Source organism: Capra hircus, chromosome 15 (genome assembly GCF_001704415.2).
Source record: "Capra hircus breed San Clemente chromosome 15, ASM170441v1, whole genome shotgun sequence".
NCBI lineage: Eukaryota > Metazoa > Chordata > Mammalia > Artiodactyla > Bovidae > Capra > Capra hircus.
This window is the reverse complement of record NC_030822.1, coordinates 20,593,171-20,617,959: the sequence shown is the minus strand read 5'-3', so window position 1 is coordinate 20,617,959 and position 24,789 is coordinate 20,593,171. Positions and strand designations below refer to the sequence as shown.

The 24,789-nt window shown below is 38.2% G+C and overlaps 2 protein-coding genes across 9 annotated transcripts in view; one reads left to right on the top strand and one right to left on the bottom strand.

The window, feature by feature from the left end:
- Positions 1-21,617, bottom strand: part of IMMP1L (inner mitochondrial membrane peptidase subunit 1) — an 87,048-nt gene extending 65,431 nt beyond the window's left edge. For 2 of the 7 annotated variants that reach the window (XM_005690038.3, XM_005690037.3), the window contains exons 1-3: positions 21,521-21,617; positions 10,762-10,813; positions 1,593-1,704 (exon numbers count right to left, since the gene is read on the bottom strand). The gene's annotated coding sequence lies outside the window, so the exon portion shown is untranslated. The remainder of the gene's footprint in view (positions 1-1,592; positions 1,705-10,761; positions 10,814-21,520) is intronic. The other 5 variants (XM_005690043.3, XM_005690040.3, XM_005690039.3 and 2 more) reach the window with 4 other exon arrangements.
- Positions 21,723-24,789, top strand: part of ELP4 (elongator acetyltransferase complex subunit 4) — a 233,563-nt gene continuing 230,496 nt past the window's right edge. The window contains exon 1 of one of the 2 annotated variants that reach the window (XM_018059295.1): positions 21,723-21,989. In XM_018059295.1, the coding sequence (XP_017914784.1) occupies positions 21,767-21,989 (223 nt within the window). In that variant the 5' untranslated portion in view covers positions 21,723-21,766. The remainder of the gene's footprint in view (positions 21,990-24,789) is intronic. The other variant, XM_018059296.1, reaches the window with a different exon arrangement.

The following is a 24,789-nucleotide window of genomic DNA, read 5'->3' as shown; positions in this document are numbered from 1 at the left end:
GTTTCTATATAGTGTTACATTTTATAATAAAAAGGTTTCAAATTATATACTTTCTGAAATAATATAGTCTTAAAGGGAAGAAAGGGAGCTTCTTTTTTACTAACAATCTTGTATTTTCTTGGTCTACATTTCAAATTTTTATTGCAGTATTTTAAGAATAAGTAAGTTATTATGCCTAATTCTCCAGAATCCTAATTAAGAATAGATTTCACAGGCTTTCCAAATGGCCACACAAAAAAAGAAACCAGACCATTAAAGAGTGTAAGATTGGTTATCCTGCTAAATCTTTGCTTAGCTCTATGTTGTATCTGTCACATTTTTTTCTTTTCAAGAAAATGTATATTTATTAAAAAAAAAATCTACATTACATCCAGTTTATCCATTGGATAAAGCTACGTTTATCCAATCTATGTTGCATAAAATCTACGTTACATTTTATGCAAACTATACTCCAAAAAGTATATAATAATTTAGCTCAAAAGTAGGAAGACAAATATTTTCAACTCTCACAAGTTTAAAAACAATTTTAAGAATATGTATGTTTGCATTCACTGTGAGTGTTCGTTATAGCATGTACACAGATATGACACTTCAGGTCCAATCCAATGTCACTCTGTGTGAGAATGGGTCACTGTGTGTACTAGAAAATATAATAGTTAGATTACAGGATGGATACAAAACAAGGTACACTTGAAGTTTACTGCATAAAATTTAATTAAGGGTTAAAGTGAAAGTTGCTCAATCGTGTCCGACTCTTTGCAACCCCATAGACTATATAGTCCATGGAATTCTCCAGGCCAGAATACTGGAATGGGGAGCCACTCCCTTCTACAGGGGGTCTTCCCAACCCAGGGATCAAACCCAGGTCTCCCACATTGCAGGGAGATTCTTTACCAACTGAGCCACCAAGAAAGCCCAAGAATTCTGGAGTGGGTAGCCTATCCCTTCTCCAGCAGATCTTCCCAACCCAGGAATCAAACCAGGGTCTCCTGCATTACAGGCGGATTAAGGGTAACTCACTCAAAATAGATCCAACAGAGTCTAATTTAAATTATACTGAAGCTGTTTTAAATATTACATTTGGAAAAACAAATATACAGGGAATTTAAACGATTATATGATTACAAAAGAGATAATACTAACAATAAACTGACAAATTGCAAAAACATGCATACAAATATAATCTAGGAAATCCTAAAAGTTCCATCAACTATAAGCATCCTTTAACATATGTTTGTTACAGCTTTTAGATGCCACTATCCAGGAAACACACATAATAAAATTTAGAAACAAGACTGTAAGCACTTTCATTAGGCTCCAGATATCAATACCAATACAATGGCAACAGTATTACCCAAAACGAAAACAGAGTTGCTTTGGTTATATACTGTTGTGTTTTTTTGTGTGTGTAAATGCACTCAAGGATTTCCCACCAGACTGGGTCAAGCTAATCAGTTATTTGCCCATCTATTAAGTGCCAACTTTAAAAAGTTACACTATGTCCAGCAGGGAGCAGTATTACAACATCCATAAGACTTAATGCCAACATGAACCAGACAGATGAAAATGAAGGGAAAAAAAACCCCACTTACCATAGGTCTTTACAACAATACACTGAATTTTTACAGTATTTATAGGGCTTCCAGAAAAAAAATCCAAAGCATGTTTCAAAGCAAATATAGATGATCCATAGTACCAGGGTTCCTAAAACAGGAAATCAAAATTATATTAGGCAAAGGTTTCCTTCAGCCATATTTAGTTGAATTAGTATATAATATGACTAAATGTCCTTCAGTTACTAAAGCGCCATCTTCCTTAGTGGATCAATCAGATTTGGAAGTCAGATATTCAATGACACTTCAGGTCAAGTGATTTTAAAAAGCAGAATATTATTTTATTTACCAGAGAATTTAAGTAGATGAAGGTCAGTGGATGACATAATATGTCAATCAACCCAGAGAAAACTGTGGTCAAGGACTTACAGGAGTTGTTAAACCAACCATATACAGTGTTGATATATCAAGCCCTCCTAAACAATTTGTAGGTTATACAGAGGATATGACATTCATTTCTGCATGTCAGCATGAATGAATATCTCGGGTTAATTTTAAGAATAAAAAGGCAACAGAAAAGTAGCTTGTAATGCTGGTATGTTAAGATTGATTAGCCAGATATTTACTGAATACAAGGAATGCACATATATATAGTAAAAAAAATTCTATGACCAGTCACAATATGTCAAAGGCAAAACATACTATGTTTGATATTCTAGATGTCAAAACCTGCCTCATATTCAATGATAATAACTCCACGTCAGTTCTTATGACTGAGGAAATAATGTATCACCACTTTCTTTTTCTTTTTTTTTAGGCCACACCATGCAGCATGCAGGATCTTAGTTCCCAGACCAGAGACTAAACCTGTGCCCCTTGCATTGAGAGTGTGGAGTCTAAACCACTGAACCACCAGGGAATCCTAATGTATTACCACTTTTACCTGAAACATTAAATAGTTTGCCTTATGTGTGTTTACATGCAAAATTTCATTGTTTACACTAAAAACTAAATTTTTGCCATTAGAGAAGGATAACATATGAATATTCACCTTGAAATAGATATATAATAAAATAGTTTATGTAATACAAATAACATTTACTTGAAATGTAATAAATAATCCTACTATTTTCTTCAGAGAAAATGACATGAGAGAAAATGATCTGACAGCTGGCAGAAACAAAGATATTAAGGAGATTCTGATGAATGTGCAGAAAGAAGTAAATAGGTAGATTCTCCATCATCTTAGAGAATATGTGTGTCAGGAACAGAATGATCCAGAAATAGGAACAATGAAGGGGCTTCTGGTGGTCTCAAAAATGGAATGAGACATTATTGAACAGGACAGGAAACGAAGTCTTTGTTACAATGTGGCAAAACTGAAATGTATTCTAATATTGTGTGAAAAGGAGAACTTATAAGTGATAAACCTGGATGTTTGGTTGAGATTTCCAAGCAAAATATTGAAGGCATATACGGCTTTCTCCTTGCTGCTTATGGTAAAATGTGAAAGAGATGGTAATAAACTGAGGAAGGATAAAGAAGAAAAGGAGATAAATTGAGAAAGTTAAGCAAAAAGAAATCATTACTCAATGATTTAGAAAAATTTTAGCGTGTCTAGATGCAAAACAGGTTAACATCACAAATTATTAGGAAAATGCAAATCAAAACCACAAATGAGATACAACTTCAAACTCATTAGAATGGCTATCACTCAATAAAGAGCCAAAGCTGCTAGGACATAAGAGAAATTGGAACTTCTGTGTATTGCTAGAAGGAATGCAAAATGGTTAAGTCACTGTGGAAAACACATGGGCAGTTCTTCACAAAGTTAAACATATAATTCAGCAATTCTCCTCCTAGGTATATACCTAAACAATAGATACTCAAACTCCAACATTCATTACATTGTCCATAATAGGCAAAAAGATGGAAACAGGACAAGAGCCTGCCAACAGCTGAATGGATAAACAAAATCTATATACACACAATGAAATATTATACAGACATAAAAAGGAGTGAAGTTCTGATACATGCTATAAGATGGAAACACTGCTAAGTGAAAAACAGTATGCAAATGTTAACAAAGGACAAATATTGTATGATTCCTTATATGAGCTATGTAAAGAGGCAAACTCAGAGAGACAGGAAATAATATAAAGCTACCAGGCACTGCAGTGATGGAGCGGGAAGTTACTGCTCCATGAGTAAAGTGTTTTCATTTGGGATAATGAAAAAGTTCTGGAAAAAGATAGCAACAGTGTTTACACACCATAAATATAGCTAATGCCACTGAACTGCACACTTTAAAAAATGATCATAATAATAAATTTTGCATTATGTATTTTGGGGGCTTCCTTGGTGGCTCAGATGGTAAAGAATCCACCTGCAATGTGGGAGACTGTCAGGAAGCATTTAACAGGAGGCTTCCTGTGTGCTGTTTTGGATCTGTCATGAATCCTCTGTCCTTCATTAATTCCTGAATATTCAGGAAATAAGTGGAGTAGCAAACTACTCCCTAGGCTGAAGAATGCATTCATTTCCTTTGTTAGTTTTTCCATACGGTGATAAGTAACTATTTACAACCCTCTTCCTTTTTATGAACCATATGGTAAAAGTGATTATTTACAACCCTCTCTTTTTGATACGATTGCCTTATGATAATCTGTAAGTTTGGACTTTTGATTTTTATCTCTGCTGAAAATAGCTACCTTGTAAGACAGTATACATACCCACACTATGTTGAATAAAACACCTTCGCCCCATCAGAGCTTGGGTCCCCCTGTCTTTCTTTCCTTCTCTCTCTCTCTCTCTCAGGCTAATTCTTTGGAGCTCAGAGGCCCACTGAGCTCACTTTCTTGCCTGGGCTTCTAAGACCCTCTCGAGAAGGCACACTGTGCCTTCACCCCCTTCGAGAGGGTGCCTGGTGCCTACGTGTAGCAGTGCAAGCCCTGTGTCAAAGGGCTTTATTGGTTTTCTGTGTAAACCAAGGAATATCAGCCTCTATCTCTCTCTCTTTTCCTTTCTAATCGTCAACTCTGGACCACCAGGTTCTGGTCCAGTAAAGAACCTCAACAGGAGACCCAGGTTCAATCCCTGGGTTGGGACGATCCCCTGGAGGAGGGCATGTCAACCTACTTCAGTTATTCTTGCCTGGAGAATCCCCATGGACAGAGGAGCCTGGCAGGCTCCTCTGTCCATGGGGTTGCAAAATGTTGGACATGACTGAGCAACTAAGCACACATGCATACTTTTATCACAAAAGCTCTTTATCTATGAAAAAAGGGACCAAGATCTTGAGTCAGCAGAGAAAGTTAACATAATCACTTCAATTAAGAGAATTAAGACCGGGCTACTGATAAGCAAATTTGGAAAACTCAGCAGTGGCCACAGGACTGGAAAAGGTCAGTTTTCATTCCAATCCCAAAGAAAGGCAATGCCAAAGAATGCTCAAACTACCGCACAATTGCACTCATCTCACATGCTAGTAAAGTAATGCTCAAAATTCTCCAAGCCAGGCTTCAGCAATATGTCATCTGTGAACTTACTGATGTTCAAGCTGGTTTTAGAAAAGGCAGAGGGACCAGAGATCAAATTGCCAACATCTGCTGGATCATGGAAAAGCAAGAGAGTTCCAGAAAAACATCTATTTCTGCTTTACTGACTATGCCAAAGCCTTTGACTGAGTGGATCACAATAAACTGTGGAAAATTCTGAAAGAGATGAGAATACCAGACCACCTGACCTGCCTCTTGAGAAACCTATATGCAGGGCAGGAAGCAACAGTTAGAACTGGACAGGGAACAACAGACTGGTTCCAAATAGGAAAAGGAGTATGTCAAGGCTGTATATTGTCACCCTGCTTATTTAACTTCTATGCAGAGTACATCATGAGAAACACTGGGCTGGAAGAAGCACAAGCTGGAATCAAGATTGCCGGGAGAAATATCAATCACCTCAGACATGCAGATGATACCACCCTTATGGCAGAAAGTGAAGAGGAACTAAAAAGCCTCTTGACGAAAGTGAAAGAAGAGAGTGAAAAAGTTGGCCTAAAGCTCAACATTCAGAAAACTAATTTCATGGCATCTGGTCCCATCACTTCATGGGAAATAGATGGGGAAACAGCAGAAACAGTGTCAGACTTTATTTTTTGGGCTCCAAAATCACTGCAGATGGTGACTGCAGCCATGAAATTAAAAGACGTTTATTCCTTGGAAGGAAAGTTATGATCAACTTAGATAGTATATTCAAAAGCAGAGACATTACTTTGCCAACAAAGGTCCGTCTAGTCAAGGCTATGGTTTTTCCAGTAGTCATGTATGGATGTGAGAGGTGGACTGTGAAGAAAGCTGAGCACTGAAGAATTGATGCTTTTGAGCTGTGGTATTGGAGAAGATTCTTGAGAGTCCCTTGGACTGCAAGCAGATCCAACCAGTCTGTTCTAAAGGAGATCAGTCCTGGGTGTTCTTTGGAATGACTGATGCTAAGATGAACTCCAGTACTTTGGCCACCTCATGCAAAGAGTTGACTCATTGGAAAAGACTCTGATGCTGGGAGGGATTGGGGGCAGGAGGAGAAAGGGACGACAGAGGATGAGATGGCTGGATGGCATCACCGACTTGATGGATGTGAGTCTGAGTGACTCCGGGAGTTTGTGATGGACAGGGAGGCCTGGCATGCTGCAATTCATGGGGTCACAAGGACACAACTGAGCGACTGAACTGAACTGATAAGCTCTAAATTGAACAATTCGAAAGTTCAGTGAGGGAAAATGATCATCATAATGATAGTAATTCATTACTTTCATATGAATTTATTTAGGAAATGTTAATAGAAAAAGGAGACTGGCGTGCTGCAGTCCATGGAGTCACAAACAGTTGGACACAACTTAGCAACTAAACAAAATAAAACAAAACAGAAAAAGGAAGCATGACTTGCTCTTCAAATTTTTTAAAAATAATCTTAGAATATCAAACAGACTACAAAAGTAATTTCAAATCTTTCATTCTAAGGAATGACAAAACTGTAATACAACACAGACTTAAACTGGTTTTTAACCCTCCGTTTTGGGAAATGAAAAAATACAAAAGGCAAGAACAAGCCCTTAAAATCCAAAAGATTTTTAAAAGAAAGTATTTTTTAATGATTAAAAACCTTATTTCGGTGCTGGACAACTCTGATAGAAAGTTCTTTAATCTGAGTTGAAAATGAAATTGCTACGCTCTGGAGAAACAAAGGGGTCTAATTTCTCTTTCACAAGGTTAGGACAGGTCTTCTGAAACTCAAAATCATTCATCTCTGAGTTAAATATGTCCCACTTACTGTCTGTTGTTTCATATCATAGTCTCTAACCATACTGCTTTCTCTGAATTTACTCATTTTAGCAAGACAAATATGCCTCATTGCTTAGGCAAATATCCTACCATAAATTGGCTAAATAAAGGACTAATTTAGAAGGATACAAATGCTGAGTTTAGGCCTAGGTACAAACAGTAAATAAATGTATGAATTTTCTCATGACACAGTTCATTACTATTGTGAAACCAAGCTCTATCATTTACTAGCTATGTGACAATGACAGTTAATTTTACATGTCAACTTGACTGGGCCATGCAGCGTCAAGATATTTCCATTCAGTTCAGTTCAATTCAGTCACTCAGTCACGTCTGACTCTTTACGACCCCATGGACTACAGCACGCCAGGCCTCCCTGTCCATCACCAACTCCAAAAGTTTGCTCAAACTCATGTCCATCAATTCAGTGATACCATTCAGCCATCTCATCCTCAGTCGTTGCCTTCTCCCTCTGCCTTCAATCCTTCCCAGCATCAAGGTCATTCCCAATGAGTCAGTTCTTTGCATTAGGTGGTCAAGATATTTGATCAAACATTATTCTGGGTGTTACCGTGAGGGTGTATTTGGATGACATTAACATCTGAATCCTCAGAATAAGTAGACTGTCCTCCCTAATGTGGGCAGACCTCATCTAATTCATTGAAGGTCTGAGTAGAACGAAAGGCTGAGCCTTAGACCACTAAGAGGGAGAGAAACGCATCAACATATTAGAGATTCTGAAAACTTTCTAAAAGAGCATAACAGTGACAGGTAGAACATGACAAAAAGCAACAGTCTAGCATAGTATTTAGTAAACTATGGTTCACAGGGCAAATTTTCCAGGCTACCCCCTGCTGTTGTATACCCTGCAAACTAAGACTGGGTTTTATACTTTCAAACGGCTCAAAGAAAACAACGATATTTTGTGACATGTTAAAACTATATGAAATTCAAATTTTAATTTTCATAAGCAAAGCATTAAGACACAGCTGTACTCATTTTATAATATAAAACTGCATTTTAATGGTAGTGTTAAAAAGGGATGAAAGAGGACATGTGGCCTGCAAAACCTAAAATACTTACTATTTGGTTTCCTAAAAAGCATGCTGATACCTGGCCAACTACATGCACAGGATGTTTAGGAAAGATGGAACTTTTCTTCCTGTAGCAAGGGTTGAATCAATATTTGAGGAGGATAAAAATGGTTTAACCTTCCTGAGAGGAAGTCAGGTGAATGAAAGTATGGTGGTTGAAAATCTAAGACAGCAGCCTCCTTATCAGGCTATTAGAAAAAGGCCTGTCCTATCTGTTTGCTCTCTGCTTATCCACCTCAATCAAAACACATCAATAAGTAAGTCCTACCTATAGCCAAAGCAACCTAGAGATTTAGTACAATCCCTATCAAAACACTCATGATATTTTTCACAAAACTGGGACAAAGAACTCTGTAATTTATTATTTTTTTCTCATTTATACTTTTTTTAAAATTATTATTATTATTAGTTTTTTACTTTACAATACTGTATTGGTTTTGCCATACATTCACATGAATCCACCACAGGTGTACATGAGTTCCCAACCCTGAACCCCCCTCCCATCACCCTTCCCATATCATCTCTCTGGGTCATCCCAGTGCACCAGCCCCAAGCATCCTGTATCCGGTATCGAACCTAGACTCCACAAAAGACCCTGAACAGCCACAGCAACTTCAACAAAAAAAAGAACAGATGAAAGTATCACACTCACTGACTTCGGACTATATAACACAGCTACAGTAATCAAAACAGTATGGTACTGGCACCAAAACAGAACTATATATCAATGGAACATAACAGAGAGCCCAGAAATAAACCTACACATCTGTGGTTAACTAATAAAACAACAAATAAAAAAACAAAGGAGGCAAGAACATACAATGGAGAAAAAAACAGTCTCTTAAAGAGTGTTGCTGGGAAAACAGGAACAGCTACATGTAAAAGAATGAAATTAGAACAGCTTCCCATACCATATACAGAAATAAAATCAAAATAAATTAAAGATCTAAATCTAAGACCAGAAACCACAGAACTCCTAGAAGAAAACAGCAATACACTGTTTGACATAAATTGCAGCAATATTTTTTAGATCTGTCTCCTAAAGCAAATGGAAAAATAGCAAAAATAAACAAACTGGATCCAATTAAACTTAAAAGTTTTTACAGAGCAAAGGAAATCATTGACAAAACACAAAGAAAATCTACTAAATTGGAGAAAACATTTGCAAATGATATGACTGATAAGGAGTTAATATCCAAACTATATAAACAGCTTAAACAATTCAAAATAAAAACAAAAAACCCCAAACAACCCAATTTTTTAAATACACAGAAGATCTGATAGATATTTTTTGAATGAAGACATATAGATGACCAACAGGCACAAGAAAAGATGGTCAATGAGTAATTATAAGAAAAATGTCCATCAAAACCACAATGAGATATCACCTCACAATTGTAAGAAAGGCTATCACCAAAAAAACCACAAATAACAAATGTCAGTAAGGAGTTTGAGAAAAGGGAACTCTCATATGCTGGTGGTGAGAATGTAAACTGCTACAGTCATTATGGAAAACAGTACGGAGATTCCTCAAAAAACTTAAAATAGAACTATAAGATCCAGCAATTCCACTCCTGGATATATATTCAAAGAAACCAAAAACACACACTTTGAAAAGATATATGTACCCCATCGCTCATGAGTCAGTTCAGTTGCTCAGTCGTGTCCATCTCTTTGTGACCCCATGGACTGCAGCATGCCAGGACTCCTTGTTCATCACCAACTCCCGAAGCTTGCTCAAATTAATGTTCATTGAGTTGGTGATCCCATCCAACCATCTCATCCTGTCGTCCCCTTCTCCTCCTGCCTTCAGTCTTTTGTAGCATCAGTCTTTTCCGATGAGTCGATTCTTCACATGAGGTGGCCAAAGTATTGGAGCTTCAGCTTCAGCATCAGTCCTTCCAATGAATATCCAGGACTGATTTCCTTTAGGATGGACTGATTGGATCTCCTTGCAGTCCAAGGGACTCTCAAGAGTCTTCTCTAACAACACAGTTTAAAAGCATCAATTCTTAGGCACTCAGCTTTCTTTATAGTCCAACTCTCACATCCATACATGACTACTGGAAAAACCATAGCCTTGACTAGATGGACCTTTGTTGGCAAAGTAATGTCTCTGCTTTTTAATATGCTGTCTGGTTGGTCATAGCTTCTCTTCCAAGGAGCAAGCGTCTTTTAATTCCATGGCTGCAGTCACCATCTGCAGTGATTTTGGAGCCCAAGAAACTAAAGTCTGTCACCGTTTTCATTTTCCATTGCTCATAGCAGGATTATTTACAATAGTCAAGATAAGAAAGCAATGTAAGTCTCAATCAACAGATGAATGGATAAGGAAGATACAAAAATGCAATTTCGCCATTTGCAACAACATAAATGGTCTAGGAGTGTATTTTACTTAATGAAATGAGTCAGACAGAAAAAGATAAATACTGCATGTTATCAATTAACGTGAAATCTCAAAGTAAAGTGAATGAATAAAACAAAATGGAAACAGACTTAGATATAGAGAATAAACTAGTGGTTACTAGTGCGGAGGGGCTGGGATAAGGGAAAACAGGGGTAGGGGATTAAGAGGTATAAACTACTGTGGATAAAGTAGAGAAGCCACAAGGATATATTGAACAGTAGGAAGGAAATATAGCCAATATTTTATAATAAATTTAAATAGAGAATAATCTATAAAAATACTGAATCATTGTATTATACACTGAAACTAATATATTACTATAAATCAACATGCTTTAACAACAAAAAAATAATACTAATACTAAGTCCTACCTACTCACAAGGAATTTCCATCAGGATTCTTTCCAGTTAGGGTAAAGATTTGCTAAAAAAAAAAAATAAGAAAAAAGTCCATTTCAGTTATCTATATTATTCAACTGGTCATATATCAACACAAATGAACAAGTAAAGATCACCAACATTTAAGAAAATCACAAGAATGAAAAAGAAGGTCCATGATGTAACACAGAACAAGTAACTCTGGAGAAATCAGAGGTAATTCAGGGAGGAAAAGAAAATAATTGTATTTAACACCTTCAGAGATATTAGGTAAGATACTGTATTTAAGAGACAATGGGTATATAAAAGAGAAGAATTAAAAGAACAAAGATGACAATTTAAAGAAATTTAAAACAATGCCAGTGCACCACCACCTTCCCCATATATACAAAAACATAAAATTTGGAACCAAAGTTGAAGAAATACAAAAAAATAACCCAAAGAGGGTAATGATCTCTCTAAAATGTTATAGGAAAAGACTACTTTCTCCTATCCCAAACACACACACACACACACACACACACGAGGGAAAACAATGGAAAGGACCCAGGGAATACAGAGCAAGAAAAGAAAAATAAATAGATCCTTAGACACATCTCTGATGTAGAGCAGAGGTTGTGAGACTGGGGCCCAATAAGCCAAATCCTGCTCACTCTATTTTAGCAAATAAGGTTTTACTGGAACACAGTCATGTTCATTTATTAACATATTGTCTAAAGTTGCTTTTTTGCTGCCACCACAGTGCTAAGTAGTTGCAACAAGGACCATATGATCTACAAGGCCTGAAATAATTACTATTTGGTTTTCATAGAAAAATTTTGCTAAATATTGATTTAGAGTTATATAGTAGCAACTTGGTAAAAAGTAGCTTTCAAATTTAAATAATTAAAACAAAATTAAAAATTAAGTTCTCAGTCATAGCAGCCACATTATAAGTATTCAAACGTCAAATGTATTTAATGGCTATTATACCGGTCAGTGTAGATACAGAATATTTCCATCAACATAGGAAGCACTATCTGGCAGGGTTTACCTGGAAATTATTATAGATCACTACAGCTATATTTAATTCCTGCTTCTAAAAGTGCTACAATGGAGGGGTGAGCAGTCAAGATGGTGAAATAGGTCACAGAATTCATCTCTCCTTACAAGTACATCAAGGATACGTCTACAAATGGAAATTTCTCACAGAGCACCTGCTGAACATTAGTGGAAGACTTCGGATACCTAACAGGACAAGAAAAATCCCCTCACAACCGGGTAGGAAAAAGACAGACAGAAAGGAGGAATCAAAAAAGAGACCAGCACCCCTGGTGGGAAGCTGAAAGTAAGGAGAGGTTCCTGCACCAAGAAAAATCACCTCATGGTGGGGGAAGTCAGCTGGGACAAAACAGCAACTTTAGGGGATCGTGGGGGAACACAAAGGACACAGTGGAAGAAACCATAAATAAGATGAAAAGTTAACCCTCAGAATAGGAAAAAGTATTCACAAGTGAAGCAACTGAAAAGAAAATAATCTCCAAACTATACAAACAGCTCATGTAGCTCAATATTTAAAAAAAAAAAAAAACACCTCAATCAAAACATAGGTGGAAGACCTAAATGATACTTCTCCAAAGACATACAAATAGCCAACAAATACATGGAAAGATGTTCAACACCACCAGACAGTCAATACCCAAATCAACTATATTCTTTTCAGTTGAAGATGGAAAAACTCCGTATGATCAGCAAAAATACAATCAAGAGCTGACTGTGCCTCACGTCATGAACTTCTTATTGTAAAATTGAAGCTCAAATTGAAGAAAATAGGGAAAACCACTAGGCCATTCAGGTATGACGTAAATCAAATTCTACATGACTTCATAGTGGAGGTGACAAGATTAGATCTGGTAGACAGAGTACCTGAAGAACCATTGATGGAGGTTCATAACACCGTACAGAAAGCAGTGATGAAAACCATCCCAAGGAAAAAGAAATGCAGGAAGGCAAAGTGGTTATTTGACGAAACTTTACAAATAACTGAGGAAAGAAGAAAGTGAAAGGCAAGGAAGACACGGGAAAGATATACCCAATGGAAGGCAGAATTCCAGAGAACAGAAAGGAGAGATAAGAAGGCCTTCTTAATGAACAATGCAAATATACAGAGAAAAACAACAGAATGGGGAAGACTAGATATCTCTTCAAGAAAACTGGAGAAATCAAGGGAACATTTCATGCAGAGATGAGCATCATAAAGGACAGAAATGGCAAGGACCTAAAAGAAGCAGAAGACATTAAGAACAGATGGCAAGAATACACAGAACTATGCAAAAAACGGTCTCAATGACCTGGATAACCACGGCGGTGTGGTCACTCACCTAGAGCAGGACATCCTGGAGTGTGTCAAGTGGGCCTTAGGAAGCATTACTACAAACAAAGATAGTGGAAGTGATGGAATTCCAGCTGAGTTATTTAAAACCCGAAAAGATGATGCTGTGAAAGTGCTGCACTCAACAAGTCAAGATTGGAAAAGGTCAATTTTCATTCCAATTTCAAAAAAGGCTAATGACAAAGACTGTTCAAACTACCCTACTGCTGCTGCTGCTGCTGCTGCTGCTAAGTCGCTTCAGTCCTGTCCTGCCCTCATTTCACATGCTACCAAAGTTATGCCCAAAATCCTTCAAGCAAGGCTTCAGTAGCACATGAACTGAAAATATCCAGAGGTACGAGCTGGATTTAGAAAAGGCAAAGAAGAAGATCAAATTGCAACACACCTTAGATAATGGAAAAAGAAAGAGAATTTTAGAAAAATATCTACTTCTGCTACACTGACTACACTAAAGCTTTTGACTGTGTAGATCACAACAAACAGAGGAAAGTTCTAAGAGACGGCACCTTACCTGTCTCCTAAGAAACCTGCATGCAATCGGGTCAAGAAGCAACAGTTAAAACCAGACATGGAACACCTGACTGGTTCAAAACTGGGAAAGGAGTACAACAAGGCTATATATTGTCACACTGCTTATTTAAGATGAAGGTATATCATGTAAAATGCTGGCTGTTTGAGTCCCAAGCTGGAACCAAGACTGCCAGGAGAAATATCAACAACCTCAGATATGCAGATGATACCACTCTAACGGGAGAAAATGAAGAGGAATGAAGAGCTTCTTTAAAACTCAACATTCAAAAAACTAAGAACATGGCATCTGGTCACATCACTTCATGGCAAATAAATGTGGAAACAGTGACAGACTTCATTTTGGGGGGGGTTCCAAAATCACTGCAGATGGTGACTGCAGCCATGAAACTAAAAGACGTCTGCTCCTTGGAAGAAAAGATATGACCAACCTAGACAGCAAATTAAAAGTCAGAGACATTACTTTGCCAACAAAGGTCCGTCTAGTCAAAACTATGGTTTTCCCAGTAGTCATGTATGGATGTGAGAGCTGGACTATAAAGAAAGCTGAGTGCTGAATCGATGCTTCTGAACTGTGATGTTGAAGACTCTTGAGAGTCCCTTGGACAGCAAGGAGATCCAACCAGTCCATCCTAAAGGAAATCAGTCCTGAATATTCATTGGAAGGACTGAGGCTGAAGCTGAAACTCCAATACTCTGCCCACCTGATGCAAAGAACTGACTCATTAGAAAAGACCCTGATGCTGGGAAAGATTGAAGGTGGGAGGAGAAGGGGATGACCGAAGATGAGATGGTTGGATGGCATCATCGACTCAATGGACGTGAGTTTGAGTAAACTCCTGGAGTTGGTGATGGACAGGGAGGCTTTGTGTGCTGCAGTCCATGGGGCAGCAAAGGGTCAGATACAACTGAACTGAACTGAAAGAGCCTCTTGATGAGGATGAAAGAGGACAGTGAGAAAGATGGCCTGAAGCTTAACATTCAAAAATTAAGATCTGACATCCGGTTCCATCACTTCATGACAAATAGCAGGGGAAAAAGTGGAAGCGGTGGGTTTATTTTCTTGGGCTCCAAAGTCACTCAGATGGTGACTGCAGTCATGAAATTAAAAAATGCTTGTGCCTTAGAAGAAAAGTTATGATAAACCTACACAGTGTATTAAAAAGCAGAGGCATCGTTTTGCCACCAAAGATCACCATAATCACAGCTATGGTTTTTCCAGTGGTCATTGCAGATTTGAGATTTGGACCATAAAGAAGACTGAGCACTGAAGAATTGATGGTTTTGAATTGTGGTGCTGGAGAAGACTCTTGTGGTGCTCTTCCTGGACTGGAAGGAGATTAAACCAATCAATCCTGAAGGAAATCTGTTCTGAATATTCATTGGAAGGGCTGATGCTGAAGGTCCAATACTTGGACCAACTATTACAAAAAGCTGACTCACTGGAAAAGATTTTGATGGTGGAAAAAACTGAAGACAAAAGAGGGAAGGGGCAGCAGAGGTTGGTTGGACAACATCACAGACTGAAAGGACATGAATTTGAGCAAACTCTGGGAAATAGTGGAGGACTGAAGCTTGGCATGCTGCAGTCCATGGGGTCTCAAAGAGCTGGATAGGACGGAGCAACTAACAACAACAAATGGTAAGAGTATGACTTTCGTATATTTTGGATTACAGCCCTTTATCAAGTGTGTCCTTGCAATTATCTTCTCCCAGTCTGTGGCATCTCTTCTCATTCTCTTGATACTGTCCTTCACACAGCAGAAGTTCTTAATTTTGATGAAGTCCAACCTGTCTACTCTTTCTTTTATATACGATGTTTTTGGTTATCTAAAAAGTCATTACCATCCCCAAGGTAAGCTACATTTTCTCTAATGTTATCCTACTTGAGTTTCATAGTTTATTTTACACTTATGTATGTGATTCATTCTGAGTTAATTTTCCTGAAGTCTGTGTCAATATTTATTTACTTGTTTATTTTTGCATGTATATGACTGACTGTTCCAAAGCAAAGACTATCTTTGCTCCACTCTATTGCTTTTGCTCATTTTGCCTAAGATAAGTTCCCTATATTCATGTGGGTCTATTTCTGGATTCTGTATACTGCTCCACTAATACTTTATAGTAAGTCTTGAAGTCAGGTAGAGTCAGTACTACATCTCTGTTCTTCAATATTGTGTCTGCTATTCTAGATTTTTTGTCTTTCCATATAAACTACAGAACCAGTCTGTTAATCTCCATGAAAAATATGATGGGATTCTAACTGAGAGTGCATGAAATCTATGGATCAATTATGGAAGAACTGACACTGAAAATATTGAGTCACCTATCCATGAACATTATCCATCAGAGGGCAGACAAAAAGGAAACCACAACTTCAGAAAACTAACCAAACTGATCACTTGGATCACAGCCTTGTCTAAGTCAATGAAAGTATGAGCCATGTCGTGCAGGGCGATGCAAGACAGACAGGTCATGGTAAAGAGTTCTCACAAAACGTGGTCCACTGGAGAAGGGAATGGCAAACCACTTCAACATTCTTGCCTTGAGAACCCCATGAGCAGTATGAAAAGGCAAAAAGATAGGACACTGAAAAATGAACTTCCCAGGTGCACAATATGCTAAGGGAGAAGGGTAGAGAAATATCTACAGAAAGAAGAAAGAGACGGAGCCAAAGCAAAAACAATGCACAGTTGTGTATATGGCTGCTAACAGAAGTCAAGCCTGATGCTGTAATGAACAATATTGAAGAGGAACCTGGAATAATTTAGGTTCATAAATCAAAGTAAGTTGGAAGTGGTCAAACAGGAAATGCCAAGAATGAATATTGACATTTTAGAGATCAGTGAACTAAAATGAACTGGAATGGGCGAATGGACGAATTTAACTCATGACCATTGTATCTACTACTTTGGGACAGAATATCTTAGAAGAAATGGAGCAGCCGTCATAGTCAACAAGAGTACAAACTGCAGTATTTGGCTGCAGTCTCAAAAATGACAGAATGATCTGTTCGTTTCCAAAGCAAATCATTCAATATCACAGTAAACTAGTCTATGTCCCAACCACTAAAGCTGAAGAGGCTGAAGCTGAACAGTTCTATGATGATCTACAAGACGTTCTAGAACTAATACCAAGAATAGATGTCCTTTTCATCACAGTTCAGTTCAGTCGCTCAGTCGTGTCCGACTCTTTGCAACCCCATGAATCGCAGCACGCCAGGCCTCCCTGTCCATCACAAACTCCCGGAGTTCACTCAGACTCACGTCTGTTGAGTCCGTGATGCCATCCAGCCATCTCATCCTCTGTCGTCCCCTTCTCCTCCTGCCCCCAATCCTTCCCAGCATCAGAGTCTTTTCCAATGAGTCAACTCTTCGCATGAGGTGGCCAAAGTACTGGAGTTTCAGCTTCAGCATCATTCCTTCCAAAGAAATCCTGGGGCTGATCTCCTTCAGAATGGACTGGTTGGATCTCCTTGCAGTCCAAGGGACTCTTAAGAGTCTTCTCCAACACCACAGTTCAAAAGCATCAATTCTTCGGCGCTCAGCCTTCTTCAGAGTCCAACTCTCACATCCATACATGACCACAGGAAAAACCATAATCTTCACTAGACGGACTTTAGTCGGCAAAGTAATGTCTCTGCTTTTGAATATACTATCTAGGTTGGGCATAACTTTTCTTCCAAGGAGTAAGTGTCTTTTAATTTCATGGCTGCAGTCACCATCTGCAGTGATTTTGGAGCCCCCAAAAATAAAGTCTGACACTGTTTCTACTGTTTCCCCAGCTATTTCCCATGAAGTGATGGGACCAGATGCCATGATCTTCGTTTTCTGAATGTTGAGCTTTAAGCCAAACATGGAAGTCAAGAGATACCTGGAGTAACAGCCAAATTTAGCTTTGGAGTGGAAAATGAAGCAGGAAAAAGGCTAACAGAGGTTTGCCAAGAGGATGCACAGGTCATAGCAAACACCCTCTTCAAACAACACAAGAGACAACTCTTCACATGAACATCACCAGATGGTCAACACCAAAATCAGATTCATTATATTCTTTGTAGTCAAAGATGGAGAAGCTCTATACAGTCAGCAAAAATAAGACCAGGAGCTGCTGGTAGCTCAGATCATGAACTCCTTATCGCCAAATTCAGACTTAAATTGAAGAAAGTGGGGAAAAGCACTAGACCATTCGGGTATGACCTAAATCATTTGATGATTTAGTGCAAGTGACAAACAGGTTCAAGGGATTAGATCTGATAGACAGAATGCCTGAAGAGCTATGGACAGAGGTTCATGACATTGTACAGGAGATGATGACCAAGACCATCCCCAAGAAGAAATGCATAAAGGCAAAATAGTTATCTGAGAAGGCCTTACAAATAGCTGTGAAAAGAAGAGAAGTGAAAGGCAAATGATAAAAGGAGAGATGATTCCACCTGATTGAAGAGTTCCAAGAAAAGCAAGGAAAGGTAACAAAGCCTTCTTCAGTGATTAATGCAAAGAAATAGAGGATAACAATAGAATGGGAAAGACTAGAGATCTCTTGAAGAAAATTAAGAGATACCAAGGAAACATTTCACACAAAAATGGGCACCATCAAGGACGGAAATAGTATGGACCTAACAGAAGCAGAAGGTATTAAGAAGAGGTGGCAAGACACATAAAACAACTATACACAAAAGATCATCATGACCCAGATAACCATGATGGTGTGATCACTCACCTAGAGCCAGACATCCTGGAATGATAAGTCAAGTAGGCCTTAGGATGCATTACTATGAACAAAGCTAGTGGAGGTGATGGAATTCCAGCTGAGCTGTTTCAAATCCTAAAACATTAGGCTGTGCAAGTGCTGCATTCAATATGTCAGTAAACTTGGAAAACTCAGCAACGGCCAAAGGACTGGAAAAGGTCAGTTTTCATTCCAATCCCAAAGAAACACAATTCTAAAGAATGCTGAAACTACCACATAATTGCACTCATCTCGCATGCTAGCAAAGTAATGCTCAAAATTCTCCAAGCCAAGCTTCAACAGTACGTGATCAGAGAACTTTCAGATGTTCAAGCTGGATTTAGAAAATGCAGAGGAACCAGAGATCAAATTTCCAACAATCATTGGATCATTGAAAAAGCAAGAGAATTCAAGAAAAACATCTACTTCTGCTTTATCGACTATGCCAAAGCCTTTGACTGTGTGGATCACCAGGAAAATTCTTAAAGAGATGGGAATACCAGACCACCTAACCTGCCTAATGAGAAATCTGTATGCAGGTCAAGAAGCAACAGTTAGAAACGGACAGGGAACAACAGACTGGTTCCAAATTGGGAAAGGAGTACGTCAAGGTTGTATATTGTCACCATGCTTATTTAACTTATATGCAGAGTACATCATGAGAAACATTGGGCTGGAAGAAGCACAAGCTGGAATAAAGATTGCTGGGAGAAATATCAATAACCTCAGGTATGCAGATGACACCACACTTATGGCAGAAAGCAAAGAGGAACTAAAGAGTCTCTTGATGAAAGTGAAAGAGGAGAGTGAAAAAGCTGGCTTAAAGCTCAACATTCAGAAAATTAAGATCATGGTATCAGGTCCCATCACTTCATGGCAAATAGGTGGGGAAACAGTGGAAACAGTGACAGACTTTATTTTCTTGGGCTCCAAAAATCACAACAGATGGTGACCGCAGCCATGAAACTAAAAGACCCTTGCTCCTTGGGAGAAAAGTTATGACCATCCTAGATAGCATATTAAAAAGCAGAGACATTACTTTGCCAACAAAGGTCTGTCTAGTCAAAGCTATGGTTTTTCCAGTAGTCATGTATGGATGTGAGAGTTGGACTATAAAGAAAACTGAGCGCCTGAGAATTGACGCTTTTGAACTGTGGTGTTGGAGAAGACTCTTGAGAGTCCCCTGGACAGCAAGGAGATCCTAAAGTCCATCCTAAAGGAAATCAGTCCTGAATATTCATCAGAAGGACTGAGGCTGAAGCTGAAATTCCAATACTTTGGCCATCTGATGCAAGGAACTGACTCATTAGAAAAGACCCTGATGCTGGGAAAGATTGAAGGCGAGAGGAGAAGGGGACGACAGAGGATGAGATGGTTGGATGGCATCACCGACTTGATGAACATTAGTTTGAGCAAGCTTCGGGAGTTGGTGATGGACAAGGAGTCCTTGTATGCTGCAGTCCACGGGGTCGCAAAGAGATGAACACGACTGAGCAACTGAACTGAACCGATGATAATGTTGTACCATAGATTATATGTTAACTTCAGGAATGCATTGGTACACATCTTCCTGGATTGTAGCTAAAGCTGAAAAACAATTTTTCACCTTAGAAAACTAAAGGCTGAAGTAAATAGAGTAGAAAATAAGTGAATATGTAGTAAATAAAACCATAGAAATTCAATATTTGTATACTTCAAAGTTTTCAGAGCAGCAAAACTGTCTAAGAAGTTCCCATTTGTTATTGGAGTGCTTTGTCACTTTCTGTTTTGGTCTTCTTGAGTACTTACTTACTACAGGGCAATAGTAACATATATTGTTCACTGTGATCATTTTAATTGATATGTTGTTATCTATGTGTTAATCTTATCTCCTCCAAATGAGAACAATTTTTTTTACTTTGCCCTAAAATGACAAGTTTAGGTCCAAGCAGATAATAAACCTTCAACAGCTACTTACTGAATGATTGGCATCACAGAATTATACTGATGAGACTCTAAATGAAGGCACCTAAAGCCTGATCAAGCTTTCCAGTTGATATATTGTTAACACTGCAACGCTTTTTTTTTTCCTGAACATTTTTCTTTAAAACACAAAAACCTACCCAAATGAAAAACTCGAGTCACTATGTAGCAATATAATCTCAAAGAGAATCAGCCAAAGTTTTTACAAGTCACTGAGATTTAAAACAATTCAATGCAAGAGTTTTGATGAAGTTTTGATGCATTTTATTAGTATCATAGATCACTGTCAAAATCAACAATTAGTATTAGTGCAATCATAACTTGGGACTCTTTTAGTTTACACATCTGTCAATCATGAACGTCTTCAAAGATTACTTACTCCAACCCCCTACTCCACGCCCAGCTCAAAATTTTGAGAAGAAAATTTAAATCCAAGGATTCATGGCTTTTTTCCAAAATCTACATGTAACCTTTTTACATGTAAAATGTAAAATTTTTTCATCATGTAAAATTCCTATTCTAATAAACTCTGGATTCAGAGTTCACAGATCACTTGAAAAAGAAAGCACATACACATGTAATTCTTACCAGTTTTTCAGGTTAAAAAAAAAAAACACTAAAGTATTGTGTTATTTGCAGCTGCCTTAACAGCAAACGACAATTAAATGTGTGAACAAGGTTGTCAGAATAACACTTATCATTCACACCACTTATGGAAAGGAGCTCTAAGACTTCCAGAAGCACTAATTAAAATTAACGAAAGCAACTTACGGGGACGTGTCAAGAGAGGTACAGTTTATCATCTGCTGTTTGAAACAGAGGGAAATCAAAAAGCCTCAAAGCTCAAGAGTTTTTACTCTAATGTCTAAATCCAACCCAGCTGCCACCGGCACTGAGGAACCGAGCCCAGGGGCTGAACAAGCTACTCACTAAGGTAAGAGTTTCAATTCCTTCTATGTTACCCAACTACTTAGAAAAAGACCTGAAGAGGATGCCGGAAAAGGCCTGGGATGGGGAGCGGTATCCTGTTTACTACAGAGAGGAGCAAAGTGCAGGGTCCTACTGAAAGTTGCTTGATATACCCCACCACCAGCCCTTTTTTTTTTTTAACTCAACGTGAATGAAGACACTCAAAACGAGAAGAACGTTAATGATATTACCCACCTCAAGCCCCAAAGAACCCAGGAAGACTCTCGCCCAGGACTCTTTCTCACCTGGGCCTTGCAGAAGTCGGCAGTCCTGACGTAAACGCACTTTTCAGCAATACGCCTTCCAATTGGTTGACTCGGGAGGGAGCCCTCAGTCCTATTGGCTTCAAGAGTCGAGGAGGCGGGAGTTTGGGGAAGACTGTGACAGGCCCGTCGGTTAAGCTCCCAGAGTTCTCATTGGGTCAACGCGGGAAGCCCCAAGATGGCGGCAGCAGGGACCTGCGGCACCGGCACCCGGAGTACTGGGTCTATGGTGGCGGCGGCCAGCACGAACAACGTCACTAGCTTCCAGCGGAGGGGTCCCAGAGCCAGCGGTGCCGACAGCGGCTGCTCTCGACTGGTGTCCATCGCGGGGACACGGCGGTCGGTGCGGAATGGACAGCTGCTGGTATCAACCGGGCTGCCAGCCCTGGACCAGTTCCTAGGTCGGTTCAGAACGGAGATCTGGGCTCAGCAGAGGGAAAAGAGGGAGGGGACCTGCCGGGGTAGACACCCTGACCCCACATCTCTCTCTCACCTCTCAGCATTCGGACTTGGAGAGGATGGCCCAGTCTGATGGAGGGGAGGAAGGGTTGCATGGAGACTTTAAATGCTGTTAATCAGATCTGGTTTTGTGCTCCTACTTTCTACTTTTGGTGCCCACCCGCCTTTTTCTCGATTATGACAGGAAACCTACATGCTTTGCATTCCTAGTTCAGGGGAATCAGAGACGATTTGGCATTCATCTAGGATCCCGTCCCGGTCTTTTGAATGCACCCTTATGTGAATCCCAGATAGCCCATGGTTTGGGCTAACCTACAGAAGTTTGTATCACTTGAGACAGATGGGAATAAATAGAAGATGCTGAAAAAAGTAACGTCCCCTCTTTCGCCGCCTGACTGCTTATCTCCTGGTTCTGAATCTTTAAACTAATCATATTGACTTAAAAAGAATGTATGTTAGAGCTTAGGTGGATCCAAGTAATGAAAGCCTGTCTTTGACCTTAACAGACGTACCCAGTATCTGCGTTAAATATATGTATATTTGTTTTTGTTATTTTTTCTCTATATATTTTGCTGCCCAGAGTTACATCTCAAACGATGTTTAAAATTATTTTACGTTTTAACGAGAAAAAGAAGTCCAGATTTTAGGCTTTCCAAAATCTCTGGAATTTTTCTTGAGAAGGCTTGCTAAAGAATATGCTTGATTAATAACCATTATGTTGAAAAGGCTGAACAGATTAGATAGGTAGGACAAAGCTGCTGTGTTAATAAAGCTTGTAAAGTAGTTAATTCCTATCAGAATGCTACTTTACTAAAATTGGTCCATGTTTGTATTTCATAATTTTATTATTGTAGGGTGAGATTTGTCAGTTAAGTCTTGTACACTTTCATAAAATATTACAAATGCCATTGTTCTTGTACTTCCCTTGTCATTTTCACTCTGTAATTTTTTTCCCCACCGGTAGACTTTTGAGATAGGTTTAGCAATAGAAAGGCCAATGAGAAAGAGTATGGCTTCTTACGTCTCTTACTTTATGACCATAACTGGATCCTGGTTATTATCTACATAAATTTAAATAATAAATTTGAATGATTTCCCTTAATTGTTTCAACTCTGTTGCCTTCCTAAATTGCATGATACTATAAACAGAAATGATTCAAAATGTCTAGTTGGCAAATATTTATTTCACTTGTGAGTTTAATTTGGTGTCAACTTGTATTTAAATGTAAAACTTGGAGGCTGTTCCTAGTCCTTATTTTTTTTTTTTTTGATAACTCAATAGAGATATGTAACTTCATTCACTGATCCTGAAACTCTCCAAACAAAAAGGTCACATATTCTAACATTGCATCTTCAGTTCCTCATTTGAATAACAAAATGTAACTAGCACAGTGCCTGGTACTTATAGATTCTAAATAAGTTCTTGGTTTAAAGAAAAATAATGTGTAGGAAAAAGCGTGCACAGATTATGAAACATGTAGGATGGAATTACGTGTTTCAGCTCTAAAATCAGATTCGGCGACGAACCGACATGAATAGAGTCACAAAACTAGTGACAGTCTGGCTGCCCTTCAGGCTCCACATTTAATGCTCTGCACTATGCTGCAATTGCTTCAAATTTTTGAGAACTCTTTTCAGATGTTTTTAACCATTTATTGCATCTAAGCCTGAAGATTTAACTGTATAGCCTCTTAAAGCACCCACCAGAAAGGTGACCCAAAGCACCTTCCTTGTGTTTTTTTACAGTGATATAAACTTGAACTGTAATTTTAAATTTCTTCAGATTTGCTTCCAAAGTTGGGGAATCTATATATTTGACTCTAACAAGCTTATGCTAAAAATTAGTGTTCATTAAAATCATTGAAATAAGTATCAGTTTTTGGATATTTTGAAATATATTTTGCATGTATACAGTTCATTCTCAAATTGCACAGAAGTTGAAGACATTCTTCTAATAGGAGTTACTACACTTGGAATAATAAAACCTCTAGAAATATTTTAGTTGTTAACTTCCTAATGGCATTTTTATATTTTGGTTTTCTATTTTCTGTGGCCCTTTGGAGCAAACCCTATATATGTGTTGATCACTAAACCATTGTTTGAAAGTGAAACATTTGGCTGCTAATGTGTATACACAAAAGTAAAAGCAATTCAGGTTATACTGTGGTTCTGAAATGTTATCTGACTCAAGCTTGTGACAAGTCTAATATAATCTTATAGTGACAAAATGTAATGATAATAGGATGCTATGACATCAGAATGATGAAACTATACTGTGACATTGTTGTTGCCTAAATATATTCTGTAGTTACTGCATAACAAGTAAATATTGTATTGTCGCTGACATCCTCTGCAGTGATATTTTACTACTGCCATTGTGACATTATTGTAATTTTAAGTGTAGATGCAAAATATATTTGAAAGGCATAAAATAGACGAACTGAATGTTAGTTATTTGATGATGTACTAATATTTCCATTGCTTACTCCAAAGTGTTTTATAAATTTGAGACTTTTCTATTACTGCATCTTAACTTTCATGATCTAATTGTATTAAATATTTTTATTCTTTATTTTATTGTTAGATATCGATTTATATTTCCCAAGTTGACTAATTTACATTCGGGGATTTCCTAACGCAGTTTCTCAACCGTCCCTTTCCAGAACATTTATGTTGTTATTTGAGGACACTGTGTGTAACTATATCATTTTTCTTCTTCCAAGAATTTCCAAGGAGATTATA